This window comes from Drosophila navojoa, chromosome 2 (genome assembly GCF_054131105.1).
Source record: "Drosophila navojoa isolate 15081-1374.11 chromosome 2, UAZ_NAV_1.0, whole genome shotgun sequence".
NCBI lineage: Eukaryota > Metazoa > Arthropoda > Insecta > Diptera > Drosophilidae > Drosophila > Drosophila navojoa.
This window is the reverse complement of record NC_142890.1, coordinates 17,884,663-17,910,309: the sequence shown is the minus strand read 5'-3', so window position 1 is coordinate 17,910,309 and position 25,647 is coordinate 17,884,663. Positions and strand designations below refer to the sequence as shown.

The following is a 25,647-nucleotide window of genomic DNA, read 5'->3' as shown; positions in this document are numbered from 1 at the left end:
CTTGTCTGCCTAGGCATCTCGTCTCTGGCTGCAATTAAGTTAAGATAAAATGTAGGTCGTTCAGATCTTTGTCCGCTGCCAAATTGAGCGAAAAGCAAACGAACTGGGGGTCACTGCAATTCGAGTGCAGTGCAAATTCCAAAAAAACAGCAGCAGCAGCAGCAAATACATATTTATTATTTAACGCTATCTAATGGCATTTTTAATCAACCCTAATGGCGTGTGGCACACAACAGCAAGACAAAGAGCTAGGCCAACGACGCGTCGTGGCTGTTGATTTATGTGGCGCTTAGATTTGTGGCACAGTTGCCAAGTTTTCAACTGCTTTATACATATGTTGTCTAGAGTTAAGCGAGCGTTCTTATAACATTTCGCATAACTTTGCAGAACAAATCAGAATTGTAAAGAAAGGAAATGCAAACGTATGCTAAAAGTCTCCTAAATTTCAGGGGCTATAATTTACCAAGAAGGTTTTTCAGTTGAATTTCAGTTAATTTCCTGGTTACTTAATTGGATTCTTCTTCTTTTGTCAGGCCAAGGCCTTGGGTCGCGTACTCTTTGAACAAGTCTGCAGACAGCTTAACTTGCTGGAGGCGGACTATTTTGGTCTGGAGTATCAGGAAATATCCACACATACCAAATATTGGCTGGATCTAGAGAAGCCCATGAATCGTCAGGTGGGCCTATCTCTCATCGATCCTGTGCTACGATTCTGCATCAAATTCTATACGCCAGATCCGGCACAGCTGGAGGAGGAATATACCAGGTAACGGCCAAGAGTCTACATTCCACAAATAGTTGTGTACTTAATATCGTTTTTTACTCCTCTTAGATACCTGTTCTGTTTGCAAATCAAACGCGATTTGGCCACGGGCAGCCTGCAGTGCAATGACAATACCGCGGCCCTCATGGCCAGCTACATAGTGCAGGCATCGTGTGGCGACTATGTGCCCGAGGATTATCCAGATCACACGTATTTGTCATCCTATCGCTTTGTGCCACACCAGGATGCGACCATGCAACGGAAGATTATGGAGAATCACAAGAAGCACTTGTAAGCTATATAATCCATATTATATATAGATTTTGTTAACCCATTTGACATTTGCTTTGTGCAGCGGCCAATCGCCTGCTGAGGCTGACCTAAATTTGCTGGAGACAGCGCGTCGCTGTGAGCTTTATGGCATGAAAATGCACCCTGCCAAGGATGTGGAGGGCGTGCCGCTAAACCTAGCCGTAGCGCACATGGGTATTACCGTGTTTCAGAATATAACGCGTATTAATACATTCTCGTGGGCCAAGATACGCAAGATATCCTTCAAGCGCAAACGTTTTCTAGTCAAGCTTCATCCCGAGGGCTACGTAAGTCTAAAAGGTATATAACTGCACTGATTTATTAATTATTTTGTACTCTCTTGTAGGGCTACTATAAAGACACCGTCGAATTCTTCTTCGAAGGTCGCAATGAGTGCAAAAATTTCTGGAAGAAATGCGTCGAGAATCATGGTTTCTTTCGGTGTACGACCGTGCAGAGCACGCCCAGGCGCAAGACTCGTGTGCTCTCACGCGGCAGCTCTTTTCGGTATGGGTTAGATATTCGATTTAAGAAATACTTTACTCAACTTGTTTTAAATTTACAGCTACAGCGGAAAAACGCAAAAACAAATCATTGAATTTGTTCGGGAGAATTACGTAAAGCGCCAGAACTTCCAAAGGTAGGTTCAAGAACAAGGATAAGGCAAGGCTATTTACTAACTGAAATAAAACTAAGCCTTTGAAAGTATTTTTTTGGTTTCTTAAACACTTGTATTTATTTTCTGTAAAGGCTGTTTATACCATACAAATAACTTTTTTTAAATTTTATACTAATATGATATAAACAGCATTCCAGCATTTGAACAATATGGACTGCCAACAAATTAATATATATTCATATTTCACTTATCAAATAAGTAAACTTGTTTTTAAAGCTTTGCTTACTTTTATCTTTTTCAAAAATTACAATTTTTAAGCTTATATCTCCCCCATATGAATAACCAATAACCCAACTTCAAAACTAAGCCAACTAATTATGAATACAGTTACCAGACCTTAATCCCCCTTTTTTAAAACTCATGCGTACACATTATAAATCATCAGCGTGCTCATATTAACAAACACTTGGTTCTTTATTGTTAACTGAATTGCTTATGAATTCTCTACACAGCTTTATTTTTCAAAATTAATTTAAAATATCCCACAAATCCTACTCCAGAAATATCACATAAACACTTCCCGAAAACTTGGTCAAAATATGGCCTCAAGTTGAAGAGAAAAGAGAAGAGGATTAAAAACCCAATTGGTCTTAAGAACAAAGTAAAGCACAAAAATAAAAATATAACAAAAACAAAGAAAAATGTTAAAATAAAACTTGTAGCAAATTGTACAGAAGTAAACGACAAAAGAATTTAAAACTCGAAAATGATTTGATTTGTTTTATCTAGTTTCTTTCTTTCATTTTTTATTGTATTACCTAACTATATAAAGTAAATTTATTATTTGTATACTAACATTGGCGATTGGAAACTTTTTTATGAGTACTAATTTTACATGTCATACTTATGTGTTCGAATCCAACAAAATATCATTCTCAAAACCCTAGCGTTAACCCAATACCCCATCATAGACTATACTAAACTACATTCGCATTATCACAATTCTGTTTCATATCGTGTATTGCATTTATAATATACCAACTAGCCTAGACGATTGTCCCCATTGATTTGGGAGTTGTGTCTTTGAATTGCTGCTTTTCTTTTTCCACCTTCCCTTTGTAAAAACTGTGTTTTGTTTAGACTGTACACAATTCTCAGCAAATCACGTTTTTTTGCCACCCATAATGCCCCCCTAAATGTGTAGTAACTAGTTGTGTGTGTTCTAACCTACGAGCTTACATTTATCTACTTACATAAGTAGTTTAGTCTGTATTATACTCTAACTATAATTACCCCAACTACAAACACTACTAAATATTTGATATTCTATACGAGATATAAAAAAAAACTATTACAATATAAATGGCGTATGAGGCTATATGTATAATTAGTTTTTAGTGCTTCATATTACTCTCCAAACATGAAGATGATATGCTAGGAGTAACCCACAGCTAATTGATACCCTAAATGTTGTGTGTATATTTTAAGTTGTATTTTACGATATAATTATTTGATTGCAACAATTATTATTTTAATTTCTTCTGTACTGTTGTAAATACCCAAAACTGATGCATTTTGCTAAAGAACTAAAATTTTCTGAGCCTTTTTGCTCAAACAAAAACCAACTGTGCTTAATCCAAACTAAAACTTAATCTAAAATACAAAAAAAAAAAAAAAAAAAAAAAACAAATATTAAAAAAAAAGTTAAACACAAAATAAAAGTTGCTTTCTAAAAAACAACTGAGCATGTGAAAATAAAATCGTGGTATCCTCTTGTCTTTTCTTTTGCTGCAGGTCTCAGTCGTTCCGGCAAGGGCCACTGAATGCTAGTAGCCGAAGTCAGTCGCATACGTATGTGAATTCCAGCATTTCAGCCAATCCCCTACTCCCAATTGACACTGGTTTGTATTTATTTTGTTTAATTGTTCGATTATTATATTTCATGATTTATCATTTATCGCTTATCGTTTCATTTCCGTACATATGTAGTTCGTTGAGTGTCGGACACTCTATATATCTGTCTCTCGTTTTGTTAGCTGAATGCGTAGACGAAGGCGATCGATTTCTATTAAACATATTCCTTTTTATATTTAAATTATTATATTTTGTATTTTAATTTCACGCTGCAGCGGCATGGGATTATCGCAATCAATGCAGCGACTCGATGACCCCTTCTCTGACGAAGAAGGCAGCGGATACCTTGGATCGCCGACGCGACAATCCTACAGACCACATGCGTTCTCAAGTGAGTGTGAATTTACCTTTAATGCGGAAGATATTGTAATCCTCATTGTTTACTTATCCCTATGTAGGTCACAGCAGCCCAGGTGGAGATTTATCAGACGAAGAATTATGCAGCGGAATCGCCAACCTCAACGGAGGAAGCGGCATGCTCGGTGGAACGTCAACACCACTCGGCAGCGGGTATGGACCAAATGAATTCGAACCGCTCGCTTTCGCCACAGGGTCCGCAATCGTGGACTTCACCCAGCCACAGCAGCAGCCAGGCACAGCGCGCTCCCGATCTGGGTCGTGCGCATCAAGGCGATCACAATTTAGGTAAGTCCGCCAAATCAATTCAGATTATTTATAATATAATTTTCTGTAGTTTTTAGTTATCGTTATAGCAAATTTTAAACTAATCTATGATTTAGATTAAGCTCTATATTTATTCATGACTTAAGCCCAATTTAGTTTTAGATCTATTATTATTTAAATTCATTTCTATTCACAGTGGTGGCTATTAGCTATTGTATGAATTAAATGACAATGGTCGAGTTGTGACCCCACTACGAATACAATCCGAATAGTGCATATTATTTTCAGTGTTTTCAGCCATTTTGTTGTGATCATGCCTTGAGTTCGATTCGTTTTCGGTTTGTTTCGGTTGCTCCCTTGTATCCAAGCAGTCCTAATATACGCAAATTCTTTTAATCCCTGCGCGTGTTCAGGTCTGAGCCACTTGTCCCACTTGTACAGCAGCAGCACGCCTCGTCGAGTCTCACTGGGATCCCAAGTGTATGCCCCTGCCTCGCCGCAGCTCATCAGCATCAACACCAACACCCACAACAACACTATCAACAGCAGCAACACGGCGGGTCATTCGGTGGATCTCAGCAGCTCCATGGAATTGGAGGAGCAGGAGGAGCTGCTGGAGCCTGCGGATACGGAGGAGGAGGGGCCTATGGGGGAGGAGGAGGAATTAGTCGAGGAGGAAGCGGATTCGGACTTGACAGCATCTACCATCAATCGGGAGACTATGGCGGCAGTCTCACCGGCCTCAGCCATGGCCATGGCCAATGCCCGTCGTCAGCCGCTTCACTCACAGGAGTCCCAATCTCAAACTGTCACCCCAGTCCATTATAGCAGTACCAGTTATTCGATGTCTAAACAGTGCATGCTTAATAATGCCAATGCCAACTCTACTGAAACGGAAACCGACAACATCATCTACACTGATATTAACGATATGGGCCATTATAAATACCCAGACTTTCACAACGCTCAAATGGAACACAAGATATCCAACAGCGAGCATCTCAATTTGAATGATCGCAATGATATTTATGCCACCGTCAATCGCAAAGCCAAGTCCAAGACACGTGAGAAGCACTTCAGCGATGAGTTTATCGATCAGTCCATATTGCAGTACACCCGGGCTAAGCAGCTGGGCATTCAGCCTGTGGCTATGCCTATGCTACAGCAGCCAAGCACATCGGCCTATGCTGCTGCCCAGGAACGTAATTATAACAGCTTGAACTATCAATATCACAACGATCTTAATCATCCCTCAGAATCGTCTTCTTCGTCCTACTTTGGCACAGGCTTTGGTACAAAGCGTAACGGTCAAAGCGAACGAACAAAACTAGCACAATCCGAGAATTATCTAACACCCTCTATAGATTCTCAAAACTCTAGGCACACTCATTCTTTGCCACGCAACTCAGAGCTATCTGGGGTAGATTCTGTGGATTCATACGATAGCCATTACATAACACATCATGCACAACGAAGCTCAGAGCAAAACAAAGATTATCAAATAGCTACGGGCAATAATCTTTATTCGACAGCGCAATTCGTGAAGCCCGAACAGGCAGCTGCTCATTACATGGATGATGAAGAAGATCAAGATGATGACCCGGAAGGGGAGAACATCTATGATCAAGTGGAGCGTGAATCCTGGCTGAAGAGTAGCTCTTGCAAAGATCTCTTTGAACGCTATAGCAGCACTTACTATTCACGCGAGCAACCAAAACCCATGACAGCTTTCGATAAAGAATTTCTCTCCTCGAATCGCATTGATTCGCCCGTTACTCGCTATGATGACTCTAGGCACTCGTTGTACATTACTAAGAACCATTCTATAGATGCGCATCAGGACTTTTCACCTCTGCCTCAGAGCAAGGTGTATTCCTCCAGCTATCCAGGCAGCACTTACAACACTCAAGAGCACAAACGCAACTATGGGCATCATTTGGACTATACAGGCTCACAGGATGATATATCACAGGATAGCTATGAGCTTCTAGAGAAATATGACATTGATTTCTTTAGTGGCCGTCGTCGTTCCGAGGATCACATGCGCTCCTGTTCACTGGACTCCGGTAACTACATACCTAGCGATGACGAATCAGTTTCCGAGCAGCCCAAATATCGTTCGGCTATCGATGTTAAATCCAAATCGGCTGCTGATATAATGAATGAAATTTGGGATGCTGAAGATCCGCGTTATTTACCGCGTGAAAAGCTCTCTGTCAAGTCAGATGGTAATTTCTATAAGAAAATTCAAGAGGCCCTTACGCGCACTTCTAGTCAGGAGAGTCAAAGCGAAATGTTTGAAACAAAAATCTCTCGCAGCTCCGACTCGAGCAAAAAATCACGTGACAGTCTCTATCATACAGATAGCAAAAAGTCGCGAGAGACCACTAAAAGCAAAACATCGGTGGCTTCTAGTCAAGATTCTAAAGAGTCTCTGGTGGGTGATTGCTTTGGACGTAATTACGAAATGCCCACAACCACTTGCAAGAAAGTCAAACAGTTTAATAAAAAGGAGCTCTACGAGAAGTTTGCACAGTCCAGTCAGGAGTCCAAGAGTGATTATTACGATGCTGTAGAGCCTCCTGCAGAGATAGAGGGCTTGTATATCCGGCCAAAGGTTAAGAGCCACGACTGTTTGCTCTCCGACACGCATAGCTCCACGGCCAACAGTTCATTCTACGACAGCCGTGATACATATTCCACATTCCCAAGCAACAAGACTCATAAGACCTCGAAGGTTCACTCGATTAGTTTGCAAAATGTTGAAATTGAACGCAATGCCAAATCTTTTGGAAATAAATCTCCAGAGTCTGTGTCCACTCCTGCGTCTGGTATGCGCTACCAGGAGAAGGATATCCAAACTACCGACTCGATCGATCAAACGGCACCCATCAAAAAAAGCAACTCACAGTCGTGCAAGATATCCGCATTCCGTCGACGATCTGATAGCGAGAACATCTTTAGTTTTGATCAGGATCGTATAGAATGCATACAAAAATACAGTAAGCACTGGGAAGGGCAGCCTAAGGATGAAAAGTCCAAGCAGAGTCCGGACTATCCATTGACGCCCGAGCTCATCTCGGAGTTCGAGAAACAACAGGCACGAGTTGCGCATCAGAAAATCACACGTAAGGAGGAACTCATGGCCAAGACACACTTTGAGGAATATAATCCGATAATGGTCCCACTAAACTATGCCCATGCCACAGTGGAGCGCACTAAGAGCGATCCTAACTCCTTGGCTAATCGAGCTCGTCTGGGCAGTAATTCTCGTCGTCATGTGCTGATGCATCAAAAATCGATTGATTTAACACCAGCTGATTCTAGTGATGAAGATTATATTTATAAGCAAATACCCAGCGCTCCACCTTTATGTAAAGCGCATGGAAACTTTGAGATACCCAAATGCTATGATGGTCCATCAGTTCCGCAAGTAGATATACCCAAGACAGGTTTTGAACTACCCAAGAGCTTCTTCCGCGAATACGAACGTCGATTTACTAAAGTTCTAAAAGAAGATATACCCTATGTTCTGCATAAGCGCCACATTATGAACGGCACTGCGCCGTCGCCAAATGACAAAAAACATAACAAGCCCAAATCGCCGAAGTCACCAAAATCTCCAAAGTCACCCAAGTCACCAAAGTCGCCGAAATCACCCAAAGCGAGTGCTATTCCGACACCTGGTCCTGCTGACTTTCTTCCAGACATTCTGGATAGTCTATTGCCTGCAGAGACAAAAGAATTTCTATTCACGCAAAATATAGATTTATCGAAAGTGGATCCTATAACACTGGAAATTGACAAGACCATACCAATCATACAGTTGTCTTCACCCAAGCGAGACATAACCAAGCAAATGGATGCCTCTACGTTGGAAAAGCTAAATAAGAAGCTGAGTCAAATTGAAAGCGATTCGGCGACTAGCTCTAGAACGGAAAGCATGCAACAGCAAAAGCTGGAACAGAAACAAATGGAACTTATTCAAAGTCTGCGCAAAGAACTACAGGCGAATGCGCGCAAGGCCAACAAGCCGAGGGTAATACCCAAAACAAAGCCATCGGGCAAGTCCAAGAAAGGCAAAACACGAATTACATCCTTCTCATCGGATGATGAGAGTTTGGACTCGGACGATGTCTTTGGATCGGCTGAAGCCATACCGGATCGCCTGGAGTTCTCGCCACCGCAGTCACGTAAAGAAATTGAACCAATTTTGCGAATAGAGCAAAGCCGACTTATCTCAGCCGCCTGGGGTAGAGGTCAGACCATGAGCTCTACCGAAATTGAGGGCTCTCCACCACAGTGTCGTCGTCTGGCTGATCTGGAAAGTCGGTATCATACCCAAAAGCTTGATCCACAGTATGCCAATGCTACGGAGCTTCGTCGTATATCGGAACGCTCTATATCGATACCATCATCAGAAGATGAGCCACATTTGCCAATGCGACGTATGGATGAGTGCACCAACGATTATCAGCGTAATGAGAACATACCATCACCAATCTTTGAGCATGCGGAATTCTTTCGCAGCAATGATGACATCTATGAAACGTGCCATGAGGAGAAGATAAGTGGTTCGGATATTGACTATACTCTGAAAAAGCAAACTGCAAAATCGAAAGTCAAATTAATTGAAGAAATAATTGATTCATCCATAGTCATGCGATCCAAGGGACATGCACCTATATTATTTGCTCATGCTCGACTTAATTTATCCGAGGGCTCGGTTTCCTTACAACGTCAGCATGCCACACAACAGTCTCCAACCACTGAGCGTCGCACTAAAAGCCTGGACACTCCAGTCATTTCTCTGCATAGACTACCACCGATGAACGCGTTTTCATCTAAGGACGATACTGTGGGCTTCGAAGAGGAAGGTGAGATTTTAGAGGAAAAGTCGCTGGAGCGTGTCAATCAAACAGCACAACAGGATGATGATACAGCAGATAGCATTCATTCCTGCGCAGGCTCTATACCTACTCAGAGCAGCTATAAGGCCAATAGAAAGGATTCAGTACTCAGTGCTGTGACGATTGATAGCGAAGAGGCGCAGCTTCTGAATCAACTGAAATACATAGAAAAGATTGCCTTGCAAGGCGTCAAGATCAAAGATAAACGCAAGTCAAAAATGAAGCTAAAAAGTGGCGATCATTTGATACTAAACATACCCAAATATAGATTTACCGATTGGTCACCGTATAGCTCAGCCAACAGCTCGCGAAAGACTTCGCCGGGTGTATCCAGGGCCAGCAGCATCGAGAGCACTGGCAAAGGGAAGCTAAAAACCTCAGAGCCATACAAGGGCAAACCTATGTCACGCAGTCGGCCAGAGTCGCGGCGCACCAGTGCGGATGATATAAAAGCCGGCAAAGATGGTCGAGGTAGCAAAAAATCGAGTCCCAAAGAGCGTCCACGCTCCATTGAAATGCGTCGCTTAAGCAAAGACAAGAGCAAGTCACAAGAAGAGACAGAGGCAGACATAGCTAAGCGCAAGGAGAGACAGCAAAAACTGTACGAATCTGCAATGAAGCAGACTATAACCATGCTAAGCCCTGTAAAAGATACTCTGCCCGCTTTTCCAGCTCCAGAGGATAAGATACTGGTGAAAACTGATGGCGATAAGATAATCATTGAAACGGAATTCAAGTCTAAAGCGGAGGATCATGTGCTAATTGCCAAAGCACCACGCAAGTTGGACACATCGCTAGTCAAGTTCAGCCGCAGCTTTGATGAGGGGCGCAGTCCGGACAAACTGGATAAGGCCAATCGCAGTTTTGAGGATCGTAATAAGTCTTTTGAGGATTCAGAGAAATCAGACGTGCCCGAAGACATGCTGATTAAATCACCTAAGAAAATAGCAAAAGCACAAGAAATTAAACAGAAAATCGAAGGCAGTGTTGTACATAAGAAATTCGACGGCAAATCGAGTAGCTTAGAAAAACCAGCAGAGCATCACTACCTAGCCACTGATGTCAAAGCCCGCAGCTTAGACGACAAGAAGCAGGCAACGGCAGAGCCAAAAAAAGTTGAAGACAAACCTACGGCTACTGTGCGAAGCGCCATTGGAGATCGCCGTATGTTCGCACATCAATATAATGTTCATGAAGATATCGATATGCAGGCTGTTATCTCTGAGCGTCGTTCACTCGAAATACTCAAGCGTTCGCTGCCGTCAGAGGACACACGTGATAGCGATTATACACACAGTCGCAAGGCGTCAACAGCTGATAGTTTGGATTCGTTTGTTTCGGTGGATGAAAGCCACTCGCCAGTACCACCGCCCGAGGTTTACCCACATCGAGTACCCACCATTGAGTGCGAGGAGCCCTCCATTGAAGAGGATGAAATCTCTTTAGAGCGTCGCCATCTAAAAGTGGATCGCCAAGATGTGAACCGTTTGAGCTTAGATCGTAGTCGCAGCGATGAGACAGGCTCATGGATAACCGTAGAGTGTGATGAGTTTATTGGTTCGGATACCTCAGACAATGAACAGCGTACCTTAGAAGCAGATCGGAACGCCTTAGAGACTCAAGCTACATTGGAGGATGCCATACCGTTAGAGTACTCCAATTGTGCAACTCCAACATCTGACTTAAATATTCTGGTCACTCCACCCAATGCTAGTCCAATGATTGAAAAGTCAGTACTAGAGACTTTTGAGAAGTATACGTCCGAAGGTAAGAAAAAATACAGCCTGGAGAAGCAAAGCGATAAATCGAAAAGCTCAGATTCGTGGACCAGTGGTGAGAAGGACAGCAGCCCACAGCGTCAGCAGGACTGGAGCTTATCCGTGAAAGAGAAGAGCTCCGTCGAGGAGGAGTCCAGTGTAAGCTGCTCCATAGCACGTCCTCTGGGAATATCACAAGATTTTGGCAATGAGGAAGCTAAGAAATGTCTGGAACTGAAACAGCGAATGCTCAAGCTAGATGTGGCGGCTAATGAAACTGAGATCACGCCCACCGGGTCGAACGAGCAGACACCAACCAATGAGCCAAAGATAATCATAAAAAAGCCCTCAACGCCCACACTTGAAAAACAAAGTCCCATTGATTTGGGCAACAGCACCGAATCTTACCTTGATCCCATAGAGGAACGAATTGCCAAAATACTTCAAAGAACCGAGGACAGTGAATCCAGCTCTGGTGGTTCCCGCAAACCGCCTCGAATAGAAAAGCCAGCGCGTGCCAATGCGGGCAAAAAATTGTCGGTGACCAAAGCTGAGCCTGGAAAATCTGGCAGCGATCGCAGCTCACAAGAATCGAAATCCAGCTTTGATTCAAAAGGTTCATTAAGCGTCGAGTCCCGTGGCTCCTTTGAAACAGAAAGCAGCTCTGGGTCGCTAGGTGCAGCACAGCGTCGAGGCGAGCTGGCACAGAAAGAACAACAAAGCACTTGGAAAGCTTTTCCCATCGAAAGCTCCAACAGCTCCAGCACTGATGATCCCTGGCATCATGTAGAAACTGACGGTGGCTATGAGCGATACGATGCACAGAATCCATTGCGCGACTCCTCAGATAGCGATGTCAAGGAAGTGTCACCGGATGAGCAAAAAGAAAGTGACACCAGCTATCAAGATGATCTTAATGATTTTCCCACAACTTTTGGCTATCCTGCCATGACTAGCACTTTGGGTGGCATCGGTGTCAATCCCACAGATATTATAGGTTATAGTACAGGGTTTACGCTAGGCCGCACGCTCTCACGTATTTCAGAGCGCAGCACAGCCTCTGAAAAGTCTAGCATTGAAGATGATGTCAGCAAAGCATCCACGCATTCGGTCAGTATTCGCGACGAATCAGTTGGATCCACAGATCATCAGCCTAGTCTGAGCTCTGATTCGCGTAGCAATACTAATTTAGCCTACATATCGGATGCAGATCGTCGCACCTCAGCTGAAATGCCGGAAATACCTTGCGATTCGGCCACAGCCGATCGGCTTAGCAGTATTGGTAGCTTCAATGAACCAAAGTCACCAACACTAGTGACAGGGCGCTTCTCGGTAACACACGTGGATGAACAGCAACCGGACGATCTGGAGCGGCACACTCTTATGTGCCTCTCGAATGCAGGCAGTCAAGACTCAGAGGATTGGCCTCTACCTGAAATACCCTTTGATCATGTGCCGGTCAAGCCGGCCGAGAGTCTGTATGCAATGCCAGATTTGGACAAGCCGGTGCCCAAGTCCTTCTGCTGGAAGGCTAGCATGGCATTCCAACAATCACAAGATTCGGTGGACTGGCCATCGCCGCCCTCCAGTACCATCGATGCGCCTATTGTGGTAGAGAGCATTGAAACGTATTATGCCAGCGAGGTGCAGAATGCCGACAAAGTTGTCTTAGATGAGGAAGCGAACGCTGCTGGTCCTCCCGATGTGGCCAAGGTGTTGCCTTACGAAGACACAGCTTATCTTATGTCCGCTGCTTTCGAAGACAAGGACTTCGGCAGCGAGGATCTCCAATTGGATACAGTTAGCTGCTTGAGCACCACGCTAAGTGCCGCTTCCTGCCTGTCCTCATCGTTCAATGTCAGCTGCAGCACATCCTCCACGCAGCCGACGGCTAGAGCAACTGCTGGACTACGAAAAGGCTCCAGTCCGGAAGTAATTGTAGCGCAGCCAACACGATCGCCAGCGCCGCGTAGCCCACTTTCAGAGGATGAGCTGTTTTCCAATGACGACGTATTTATGCCGGGCACCATTAAGGTGCAGATCTCACCAGATGCTCAGCTGCGCAAACTCTCACGTGGCTCTAACAATTCGGACACATCTATAGATGACATTTTGTCGGGAAGCACCTACCTGGATGATCAGACAACGGTACGTCGCAACTATGAGGCACGTTTGAGCAGCGGAGGTGGCAGCTGCAAGAAGTGCAGCCATTCCAGTCACTCCGAGGAGGAGACTAGCTCCATTGGCACCGATCTTGATGGTACTGTGCGCATGGGCTTGCAGCAGAAGAAATGCACCCATAGCTCCCATTCCGAGGACACTTCAATTGGTCTCAGCATTTCCGAATGGTCTACTGGCACCAATACAGTGCGACAGTACGCAAACCTCTCCGGATCTGACAGTCTGTCAGCCGTGTCGACGCATTCCTGTGCCAAGAGTGAGAAATCGAATCAGACCAAGTCCAGCATGAGCTCCATCAACAAATCCGCCGAGAGCCTAAACGAGCAAAGCGGAAGCTATTCACACAAGTTTAGTGGAGATAACGGATCCTCGGATGGCTTGCGCTATGACATGCTGTCAAACTCGGAAACCGATAAGCTGAGCGAGCCCACCTCGGCCACGCGTAGCGATGATACCACTCTAACGCTAACTGAAATGGCGCACACCATCAGCGAGTGGTCCACGTCGAGCAGTCGCACTCTAGTGGGCGTGGTACCCGGAGAGTATATGCCCTTAAAGCAGCCAAGAATGGGCAGTAAGCCCAGTTTGAGTTCACCCAGTGAGGAGAAGCGTAGCTCGCTGCCGCAGATACACAGACGCAGCGGCAGCAACGGCAATCAGGCGCGTGGCTCTCAAGATCAAGCCGAACAGCAGCCAATGGGGTCAGCGGGCCCTGAAACAAGTGCCGCAGCACGAAAGCGACGCTCGCTGGAAATGATGTCCAAGCTGTATCAGAGCCAGGAGATATGCTCCGAGTCGGAGTCACCATTTGTGGAGCGTTTGTATGCGCACAGCGAGAAGTTGACGGAGCGCTATCAGAGCCAGGAGTTTGTGCCGCTGCACACATCGGCTCCTACAAATACCACGCAGATTCAAACCCAACAATCACAAGCTCAGCAGACTCGCCAAAAACCACGTGCACCACAGCCGCCCACAAAGCCTAAGCCGGCAGTGACACGGCCCATAATGCAGGCGCTGCTCAACAAGATGAAACAACCGGGTCTGGCGGAGCAGGCGGCGGCCGCTGCTGAAGCAGAGGAGACGGCAGCAGCGGCAGCAGCGGCAGCGGTGGTGACTGCTAAGAGTAAGCCAACGCCCGCACCCAAGCCGGCACCGCCGCCGGTACCCACTGTGCCGCCCATAGTAACGCCTAACGACTTGCCTGGTCATGTGGGGGCACCTCCGGCCAAGCCACTGGCCAAGCATCATAGCTACGATGACAAGACGCTCTCCAAGACGCAGATACGAGAGTTTAAAACCACGTCGAAGCAATTGCGGCAATCGAGCTCTTTCCACGAGCACATGCTGAGTAAATCACAGCAATCCTCTCAAGAGTTGCCCATGCGTATTGACGAAGAGCGCGATGCGCACTCCACCTCTTCGGCTACCAATACGACAACCACAACGAACACATTGAACAGCGAGAGCACGGCTCCGAATTCTCCACAGATGCCGCAACGTGCCGATAAGTTAGTCCGTTGCTCGCCCTACTATTCCAGCAGCCTGAGCTCGGAGTCGCCACCAAACCAGTTGATCCAGAAGCCGCCCCGTAAGAGCTCGGCCGGTCAGCTAGCAGCAGTTGCTGCCGCCACAGCTGCCAGCGCGATGAAAAGCCCGCCCAGCGGCAACGACACCGACAGCTCTCTGGACGTGCGCGGTCAGGATGCCAAACAGCAGCTGCGCAGTCGTGGCTATCGCAAGAAACGCCAGCTGCCCGTGAAACGCATGCGAGCCAACTTGAACGCAGCCGCCCTGCTGGAGCAGGCGGAGAGCAGCGAATGCTCTGAGGGCTATTTGCCCGAAATGGACTCGGGCAGCTCAGAGTATTCGTATCAGCGGGACGACCAGTACATGGAATTCGACGAGGAGCAGGAGCACGAGCAAACAGATGATTATGAGGACTATCCGCAGTATGGTGGCACCGCTGGCAAATTTGAGAGCTTGGACATGAGCGACAATGTGGATGAGATGGGATTCCCACGCTATGATCGCTTGGGTCACATAACCAAGCCGATGTATCAGCCAGTGGTCGAGAGGCCGGCGCCTGCCAATCATCCCATGCCACCGGCCAGTGGACAGCCCGTTAAGCCGGCACGCACCAAGAAGCGACAGCTCAAACGCGAGGATTCGCAGGCCCCAAGTTGCTCGAATGCCAGCCAACAGCAGCCGTATCATGGACGCAACTACTGTAATCCCGAGGAGAGCGAGTATGAATCCCGCGAGGATGTAGCCAACTCGAGTGAAGATAGCGGCGCCGGACCTAGCGGCATGAGCACTATAAGGCGTGGCCGCGCTTCGACACAAGTCGAACCACAACGCCAACAGTTGCCCTATCCAGACTTTCTCTCGGACTATGAAACAGAGCCTATAGAATACGAGCGGTATGCGTGTGGCCTGGATATACGGGTTGATCCGCCGCCCAAGTTTCATGACTCGGATGACCTGAGTGATCATTAAGAGGATGTAGGAGTATATGACGCAGCAGTAGCAGCATTTTCCATTTCTTCAGTTGCCTTGGAAATTTTTAGAACAAATCTATGACAATTTTTACACATGATCCAAGTATAACCAACTTATTTATAATTGAGACTGATTTACGACAAAAAAAAAAAAGAACTAAGCGTACTACAAGAATACCAAAACAACATCGTACAATCCAAGAAAAAGTTTAATGCTGCTAAAGAAAATACAACAAAGCAAAATAAAACATTCTATTCATGATTATAATCTAGACAAGTTCGAAAAAAATCAAACTAATTAAAAATTTTAATCAAATATATACAAACATATATTACCTTAACAAAAATATATAGAGAAAATACAAAGTCTATCAGAGTTGGTCAATGGTCAGTGAAGCATATGGTTAACGTAGCTGGAATACATAACGTATATAGAGAAATATATATATCGAATGTTATAGAACAGCAGCTCCCAGAAGCTAGTCAGAGTTGAGTAAATTTTAATGCACTGTTTAATCATCGAATAACGAATAATAAGAAACCTACATCAAGTACTTAATTGTTATTTAGCTAAAACAATGAAATTAAGGAGGAATACGATCAACGTGTTTTAAGATTAAAGTTGAACAAACAGATTATTGAATATTTATTGAAAAAAGTATTTGAATTACGATCAGTACTTAATCAGTATTATTGTATTTACCTATGCTATAAGTTCCAGTTAATGTGTCAAAGCTTCAATTTACACACTATATCTATAATTATAAGTACATTTAACTGAGTTTTCAGCATAAATTAGGTTTATACGTTTATCTTAATGTGAAAACAAAATTTATGATATATAGTAAGTTATTATACCTGAGCCAACATTCGATCTCTTTGGTATTTACGTAATGTAAAAGCATTTAATTCATTCGATAAAAGAAGAGTTCTTTTTTATTCAGCTTATATAAATATATGGATATATGTAAACATATTATATATATGTATATATGTTTAAAATACATATATTTTGTGGAATGTAAACGTTTTTAATTTGATGAGAGTTTTAACAAGCAATCGTTCAAATCAATAAATCAATTACTATAATTCAATATTCTTCACTGAGAACAAGTTGTATTAGCTTTAGTTATAGAAAATAAATGTGCCAAGAAAGAACCCTATACAAATACTACAAAAACTAATATTAGATGCTAAAACGGAGCGTATTATATATAAAATCAAAAGCCAAAGGAACTAAGCGAAATCCAGTTAAGTTTACAAAATCAGAAATACAAATGAGCCACAAGGTGTAGCAAAGAAACGGTATTAAATTTTTAGACAAATTAAGAAATATTATTAGGATATGTTATGGGTATTCCCGTGGTACAATAATTTCACATATTTATCGGATCAAAAGTATTTAAATCAAAAGGTTAACCATTTCTATTGGCATTCAATTGTATTTAGGCTTAGTCAAGAATCTATTGAAATCCATATAAATCAAATTGTTTGTTGTATCTATGTGCTAATCAGATGTTAAGAATACATATTGAATATAGTTTGTACCTGTTTTTAGTTAGTTTAAGTAAATGATTTGTTATTGGATCAGATAGTTTTTTGTAAAATGTTTTTACATCCAGTTTTTGTTAACCAATGAAGACTTGCGTCGAACTTCCAAATTCCGAAAAGACTTGTCAATAATTTATCCGACTAAAATCAATTCCTTCAAGTGCAAATGAGTGTTTATTTACAGTTAATTTACATCAAAATAGATAAAACAAAATGTTTTAAGGAAAAACAAAAACAAAAACGATCTTAGCTGAATTTTAGCCAGTAAGAATTATAAAAGAAAAACTCGTTCCACACTTACTAACAACACTCACACTTTCAAAACGCGTTGATAATACAAACACACACATACACGCATATACACACACAAACAGAAATGCACACACCTAATTTTGAAATCTTTTAAAAAACAATTTAATGAACGAAAACAAAATGAATGAAGAAAAAGTCATACACAATGCAAGCGATTAAAACAATATAAATTTATTATATAGACCGAAAAACCAAAGTAAATAAAAAATTCATTAATCAAATCAAAAAGTGTTTTAATGGAATTTTACCTAAGTTAAGTTCTTACTTAATTTACATCGTTATTTATTGTATTTGTATTTAATTTATAAATATGTAAGTTACAAATAGTTTTTAATTTTAATTAAATTTGTAGTATTATTTGATATTAGTTGCATTTATTTATGAATTTATTTTTATTTTTATTTTTATTTATTTTGTTGCGCTTTTCAGATGGGTACCACGGCATCAATGGCAATATGTCGTTGGATAGACGGGGTGAAATCGCCACGCCCCCGAGTCGTTACGATCTCACGCTGGGCTCCGACAAATCTTCATCGCTCTCACGCTCTGAGGCGGGCACTTATGACGTCATTCAGGCTGAGATACAGCACGCCAAGCGTCAGGAACTGGCCACAGGCGTGGCCAGCGCCCACAACGGGCATAATGGCAACGGAGGCCAGCAAATATCCATGTCAAGCAACGGCCATGATGTCGAGGCAGAGGTCAAGAAGCGCAAATGGCCAACCGAGCCCAGCTACTTCCTGGCCAAAGAGCTGCTCATGACGGAGCGCACCTACAAAAAGGATCTGGATGTACTGAACAACTCGTTTCGGCAGGTGCTTAGCGTGGAGGATGTGGAGCAGCTGCAGCCGCTTTTCGAGCTGCTCGATTCGCTCGCACAGCACCATAATCTTTTCCTGCGCGACATCGAACACCGCATGGTCACGTGGGAGGGGCGTGGCAATCACGATACCCATCGCATTGGCGACGTTATGATGAAGCACATGGGCTCGCTGCCCATTTACGATGAGTATGTGCAAACGCATATGGATATTCTGCACTGTCTGAACGACATGTATGAGTCGGACCAACGATTCCAGCAGATCTACAAGGAGTTTGAACAGCAGAAGATCTGCTATCTGCCAATCGGCGAGCTGCTGTTGAAGCCACTGAATCGCCTGTTGCACTATCAACTAATATTGGAACGCCTCTGTGACTATTATGCCGAAGAGCATATCGACTACGCCGATTGCCAGGCAGTCTATCATCTGCTCATCCGCAGCACCAAGCAGATACGCGCCCAGCTGCCAGACTCGGCCAATTTTGTGGAGCTGTGCGAGCTGCAGCGCGACATTAGCTTTGAGCAACTAGTGCAGCCGCATCGTCGACTCATTCGTCAGGGCTGTCTGCTGAAGCACTCGAAGCGCGGCCTGCAACAGCGCATGTTCTTCCTCTTCTCAGACATATTGCTCTACGGCAGTAAATCGCCGCTCGATCAAAGTTTCCGCATACTCGGCCATGTGCCCGTCCGCTCACTGCTCACCGAGAACGCCGAGCACAACACGTTCTCCATATTCGGCGGACAGTGCGCCATCACGGTGAGTGCTGGCACCACCGCCGAGAAGACCCTTTGGCTGGCCGAGCTCTCCAAGGCGGCGGCCGACATCAAGAACAGGCCACCAAACATGCAGTTGCAGCTGACTACGCTCAAGAATTGCAGTGAGTATCCCAAATAGTTTACAGGGCGTGGACGTGTACTATAAACATATATTAGTTCCTATTACATTACCAGCCCTAGCAACAGCGGAATTTATCGACTCTATGTAAACATACATATATTTCTGTTAAATTAAATACAGAGTAACGTCTATATACAGGTGTCCCGGTTGTCAGACAGTAATTGACAGACTAGTTAATAGTAATATCATACTCTTTGATTCAATATGTTGTGATTTATCTTCTCTTATGATGACTAAGAGAATGTTCGCAGGTTCTCTTTAATTATTTCTTATTAAGAAAACATTTTAATTAGCATAATTCTGTGCGCAATCTCAATTATTGTTTATAATTCTCTTTACTTCACCATTCAACATCTCTATCTTTTATCTTTCTCTACTCTCATTATGGCTGGCAAGAAAAGCACGCTGCAAAGCATCGTAAGGCACTATGAACCCCATGACTCCTTATCTGTGTATGCATAGACTCGATTTAAACTGATCTACCTCTCTCTGTAATCTTCTCAGGCTCGTCAGAGGAGGGTCTGGATATGCTGGGACTGACCAACGGCACAAACAGCCTGAACAGCAGTGTAGGTGGCGCCGGCCCCTTAACTCCGCAACAGCTTCAGATGCAGCAGCAAAACAAGACACAGCCGTCACGCAGCAATACCGCACTACACGTCTGCTGGCATCGTGGCGCCACCGTTGGTCTGGGCGATCATCTCATTGCGGCAGAGAACCAGCTGTCCGGCTATCTGCTGCGTAAATTTAAGAATAGCTCCGGCTGGCAGAAGCTCTGGGTGGTCTTCACTTCGTTCTGTTTGTATTTCTATAAAAGCTATCAGGATGAGTTTGCGCTCGCTAGCCTGCCGCTGCTTGGCTATTCGGTGGGCCCGCCTGGACATCAGGATGCTGTTCAAAAGGAGTTTGTCTTCAAGCTGTCCTTCAAGAATCACGTGTACTTCTTCAGAGCAGAGAGCGCTCACACCTACAACAGGTGAGTTGACTCGCAGTTGTCATCGACAAAGAGCTCTATTAATGATTTCGATTTTCTTGCAGGTGGTTGGAAGTGTTGCGCAGCACTACTCAAACGCAAGATTTTAAGAACGTACACAGCCATGCGTCCGGCAATTAAATCCGACTCTGAAATGTCCAATCAAAATATATATAATTCTTGTGCAATTCCATGGAACAGCCACGTTGCAACACAATGAAGCTGAAGCCATCATAGAAATGCCTACTAGTATTCCCTAAAACCTAAATCTATATACATATATACACAACGTATACACCACAAAACAATTCCCTTTTACATATTCTACATATTGACTGCACTTTATACACGGCTTACGCATACCCAAAATAATTAAGTTAAGTTCACATTTCCATGTAAATAACGCCTCGTATTTTACTTTTATCTGCATTTTGTTCTATGTGCTGGTCTCTAATTTTACACTCTATATAGACACTTTGTATTTTTGTGTGGTTTAATATTATTATTATTGTCTATAGAAGTATTTTTTTAAACAACTTGTGTATCAAATTATGCAAATTTTACAAAACAATTTAAAATTGCAATGGTTATAGTCTTACACGAAATAAAGAATACATATATAAACAAAGTTTTGTGTATGTAATAAAATAATGCCTTACGACAGTTTCGAGTCGCTTTACAAAAAATCTAAAACGATTATAAAAGATGCAATAATTTTGGAAATCTTTAATTAATCATTAAGCTTAAGTCATTAAATTTAATAGATCTTAACAAATTAATAAAAATTTGAGTAACAAAAATATATTTGTGTTTTAATTACAAACAAATAAAAATTTCAAATATAATTGAAAACTCTGATCTGAAAGGAAAAAAGTAAAAATTGTATTTCTCAACTTATGAAAAATATTGATATGTCCCACCCCCAAGCCAAGAAGAAATTCCATACATGTTTTGTTATATTTTTCATTTATTGATATTTGAAATCTATAAGGTAAATTGTTATCATTTGCTTCATTTTGTTGTTTGCAATTGTTCATTTTTCTTGTGGTTTCTATATAATAGAGCTTTAAAAGGATTGCAATAATATTATTGAGTACAATTTTAATATGTATTAAATTAATTATACAAAAAAGAAAAACAACATGCTGCTATTGGGGATTATCCATAAAGATTTAGATGATGCTCAGAGCATCATCAGCATCATCATTATCATTATACGATGTAATCATCGTCTAAAACACAAAGTGCAAAAGTGGAGGGTCTTAGCAAAAGGAACAGCAAGTTAAAAACATATTATATAGAACAATCGATTGTAAATATACGCTTAATACTAAAACTAAATAGTGGATAATGCCTCTTGCCAGCCAAGACACTAGAGAGTGTATCAAATTGTTACGATTTAGCGAGTTGCAAATGGCAGTTATGAGGTGTTTTAGAATCTAATAACTATGCATTTAGTGTGGGTCATGTGTGAGTGTGTGGGGAGAGGTTGTTACTTAAATGAATACCCATCGCAATGAGCCTCAATTCGAAGTATACAAACTAGGTCAACAACACATGGATTTACAAATAGGCTCGTTAGGATTGGTGTTATTTTGTTTGGTCACTGGACAGATGCCGCAGTATTATGCATAAGAACATACAGTTTGAAAAATTAATTTGACAGCGCCTACACACAGTTTAGCATATCATATCGTAGATCAGATCTTAAAGAGATTTTTGCATATTTTTTGTTTTTATTTAATTTGCATGCTAACAACTAACATTTAATTGTAATTATAGTTTAGTACTCGGTAAATTTCACAACGTTTTTTTTTTTCATTTTTATGTTTTTTTTTTTTTTTGCCAATTAACTTATTAACCAATTTAGGTAGCTTGTGCGAATAATCATCATATTACATATTTGATTAGCATAGCGCTCGCTGGCGAAAACTTCTTTGATGCACTGTTCAACTAGGCAGCTTGCGAATTTATGTAGCGGATTATAATCATATATTACGCCTATCATCTCTTCCTAAAACAAGGCAAGTTTTAATTGAAATGCACATTGTTTAATATATGTGTGTGTTTTTTTTTTTTTTTCAGTTTCATATCATGTAGACACATCAATTGGATTATATATTCGGTTAGTTTTCTGTTTAAAATTTTTGCTTCAATTTTGGTTTGGATTAAACTAGGAAATCAAGTAATTTACGCAATTGTTCGACTTTTTTAAATCAGTTTTTTATTATTATTATTATTAATAACTTTTCTGCTGCTATTTCAATTATAACATTAAATTGTTGATGTTATCATTATTATTGTTAGCTTATGAGAGGCTGAGGAGATATTTAAATATCTATTGTTGACGCCTGAAGTTGTTGCGGCTTACTTAATTTTTTGTTGCTGCTTCAGTGGGTTGTTGTTTATGTTGATGCTTTTGTCGTGTGTCTTCGATTAAAATAATTTGCCGAAAATATAAACTGCCCTGTTCTTCGGATATATATACATATACATATATATATATATATATATATTGTGTTTTATGTATGTGTGTACGTATGATGTGTGCGCGGGTATGCGTGGCTGTCTGTATAGAGAGCCTGTGTGTATGGAAGTGTGTGTGTTTGCTTTAGGCGCTGTTACAATTTCATAGCATTATAACTATTATAAATATATCTGATATTTAATGTAAACTTGTTTATATTATTGCATGTTGTTGTTGAAGTTGCTTTCTGCAAGTCGCTGTTGCTCCTGGCTCTGCTGCTGATGATGTTGTTGCTTTTGTTGTAGGCTGTAAAGTGGGCGCATGGCTAATCGATAAAACTTTGCTCCACACAGGCTTTCACACGCTTCTCATACTCGCGACGATTCTCTTTATACAGCTGGGCGGCGGTGGAATTGGCCGGTGAATTGGGATTGGGATCGCTCAGCAGTGACTGAAATGTCAGAGAATACCATTACAGTTAATATTAGTTATTTCAAAAGATCTAGTCGTCTTACCTGTATGGATGTTAAAATAGCTGACACATCATATGTGGGACTCCAGCGGTTCTGCAATATATCCAAACATATGCCACCATCTGCATAAACATTTGGATGAAATACTTTCGATACGAATCGAACTGTTGGCGGTTTATTTGGATATTCTTCCGTAAATTCTATGGTTAACTTAAAGGTACCATCTTCGAACGGTGTATCGTGTGGACCAAAAATCACAGCATTCCATATCATAATATTATTATCTGTTGGCGCACCCGAAACACCCGTTGGTGGGTCCTCCTGAAGTCTGCAAGTAATTAGAAAACAAAGTGCAAAAGATATATCAAATACATATATATTTTCAATGATTTAATATAAATCATGAATGCTGAGAAATAGATCGATCTTCCTGTAGAATCTGTATGGTATGGTTGAACAAGCTTATCAGAATATTGATTATGTTAGTGGGAAATTTGTTTAGGCCAGTATAGCAAACAAATATTTATTCTGCACCATCTCTAAAATTTTAACAATAAGAATCCAAGCAAAGCAGGAAACATATCGATGTGAGACGCTGAACAAGATGCAAATAAATTATTACTGCACATGGGTGACTAATCTTATGTGGTCAGTGTTTACATATATTTGTGTATATACATACATACACATATAGTATGAATGTGTCTACTTAGGCAAGAAGTGCCGTGTCATGTTTTTAAGATACATATTTCCCCTTGGTGTCTGCTGTTCCGGCAATTGTTTACAATCAACAGCTGCTTTAATGTGTGGGTTGCAATTTTCATTTAGTCGAGTTCATTGAGCGCTAAAAAATAGATGGAAATCATATTTTCGTTTCTGTGCGTCGATCTTTAAACGGGTAACGGATGTTTATTAAACCAGATCAATAGCCATAGCCATACACTGGCTCCCATTCGCTTTTCACTGATTCCCAGGCGCACTATAGCAGACACCAGACATTATTTAGGTCAAGCATGCACACAAGGAAAAGGTAGACATGCACTTGTATGTGCAACATCTACGAGCTGAAAGAGAGGAACCAGCAACAGCGACACCGATGTCAGCCAACCGCGCCCTTCAATCGGCTAAATCAATACAAATAACAAAGCCGAAAAATGAAATCATCGATTTAACAACAACAACAAACCACTACATACACACATTTGATATCTAAATGTTAAAAATAAGAAGGAAACCAACAAAAGCGACCGCCGATAAATTTGATGAACAAACGGTTATTGCGGTGGGTGGCACTGGGAGGCAGAGATGACACAGTTTCTAATTATTCAAATAATAAGCTACCGTTCACAAGTTTTATTTACGTACCAATCAAAGTTTCTATTCTATTGTTATTTAAATGATGTATATATTCATAAAAAAGAAATAAGACACGCACCCAAATCTATTGAGTCTTGTAATTTCTGCTGCCTTGGCGCAGCCTTGACATTTACTTTGCAAACGGAGGAACAACCCAACCTAGTTTTACTCCCCCACGAGCGCAATGTCCCTTATTCAATCAAGTACTTTGATAGTTGGACAGGGAAATTTGTAAAAAGTAAGCCAAGGGAAAGAATGGTAAGAATTGAACCAAATAATGAAATTGAATGGCGAATTACAACAACAAACACAACAGTGAATGAAATTCCAATAGGACGCGGCGCTGCTCTGCTTTGCTCTCTTCGGCAGCAGAGTATGAGTCAACAAAGTTGCGAGTGACGAAATATATTGACAGTAGAGAAAACCAGGATGAAGATAACTTTCTTTTAGGGGGCAAACGCGAGCAATAATTTGATTAGGGTTACTCTCGTGCTTTCTGCTCTGATTGGCAAGTGTTGCTGTTGTTTTTGCTGCTGATGATGTTTTGGCTGCGACGCAATTGCACAAACGGAAAAGAATTTTGTACATTACGCTTTGCATTTGTTTTTTATTCTGCTTTGCGCAGATTTGGTTTACATGTGATTTCGTTTTGTGCTATGCTTCAAAGTCAAGTGTCAAAGACGCAAGCTTATTGTTGTAGTAGTCTCACAAAATAAAAAGCAGCGAAAAAGCAACGTACAAACATACACACAAAGTCACAACTTGTACGCAGGTCACATACACAGATGCACAATTTGTATTTTGGCTGCGCAAACTTTTCCACGAGCATATGTACATACGTATATAATATACATATGAATAATGCTTGTGTGTGTATGTGTGAGCATACATACACACATACATATGTCAACTCGTTTCTCCATTTCATACCAGAATTGTCGTTGTGTGTGTATTTTTCTTACCTTTTAAAATCTCTCATAAGACGTCTGCGTGCGGGTGTTGACATGTTCTACAACGTTACTACCACTTGTGTTAAATGTTAACTAGAACGTTTAAGCAATGCGATTTTTTATAAACAGAAACAGTGAAATTTTGTAATTTTATTTTTAATTGAGGGCACTGAGCAGCGTAAGAAAATGTATCGATACTTCGCACATACCCAACTATATAATGCTCGATACTCGATATATAAAAGAGCTGCCAGCTTGTTGCTATCGCG

At 41.9% G+C, this 25,647-nt stretch overlaps 3 protein-coding genes across 6 annotated transcripts in view; 1 reads left to right on the top strand and 2 right to left on the bottom strand.

Annotated features, from left to right (window-relative positions):
- Positions 1-20,391, top strand: part of Cdep (Chondrocyte-derived ezrin-like domain containing protein) — a 37,714-nt gene extending 17,323 nt beyond the window's left edge. For 2 of the 4 annotated variants that reach the window (XM_018108460.3, XM_089256368.1), the window contains exons 3-11: positions 534-766; positions 833-1,054; positions 1,119-1,362; positions 1,422-1,582; positions 1,641-1,715; positions 3,489-3,595; positions 3,824-3,939; positions 4,007-4,253; positions 4,646-17,669. In XM_018108460.3, coding sequence (XP_017963949.1) covers positions 534-766; positions 833-1,054; positions 1,119-1,362; positions 1,422-1,582; positions 1,641-1,715; positions 3,489-3,595; positions 3,824-3,939; positions 4,007-4,253; positions 4,646-15,576 — 12,336 coding nt within the window. In that variant the 3' untranslated portion in view covers positions 15,577-17,669. Of the gene's footprint in view, positions 1-533; positions 767-832; positions 1,055-1,118; positions 1,363-1,421; positions 1,583-1,640; positions 1,716-3,488; positions 3,596-3,823; positions 3,940-4,006; positions 4,254-4,645; positions 17,670-17,870; positions 19,140-19,663; positions 20,136-20,197 lie in introns of those variants that run through there. The other 2 variants (XM_030384582.2, XM_089256369.1) reach the window with 2 other exon arrangements.
- Jhbp3 (Juvenile hormone binding protein 3) overlaps positions 1-25,647 on the bottom strand; it is an 80,350-nt gene that overhangs the window by 50,619 nt on the left and 4,084 nt on the right. The gene's annotated exons all lie outside the window — the stretch shown is intronic.
- Ubc6 (ubiquitin conjugating enzyme 6) lies at positions 22,331-25,613 on the bottom strand. The gene is made up of 3 exons (XM_018108449.3): positions 25,391-25,613; positions 23,115-23,400; positions 22,331-23,050 (listed from the first exon to the last, which is right to left on the bottom strand). The coding sequence occupies exons 1-3, from the start codon at positions 25,432-25,434 to the stop codon at positions 22,925-22,927; spliced, it is 456 nt and encodes a 151-aa protein (XP_017963938.1). The 5' UTR covers positions 25,435-25,613; the 3' UTR covers positions 22,331-22,924.

What these genes read in the sequence shown, in the direction of transcription:
- Ubc6 (XM_018108449.3), bottom strand. Translation starts at nt 25,434, where the DNA reads ATGTCAACACCCGCACGCAGACGTCTTATGAGAGATTTTAAAAG. An exon ending in CTTATGAGAGATTTTAAAAG is followed by an intron (nt 23,401 to 25,390) that starts GTAAGAAAAATA and finishes AATTACTTGCAG; the next exon opens with ACTTCAGGAGGACCCACCAA. An exon ending in CTATTTTAACATCCATACAG is followed by an intron (nt 23,051 to 23,114) that starts GTAAGACGACTA and finishes CTGACATTTCAG; the next exon opens with TCACTGCTGAGCGATCCCAA.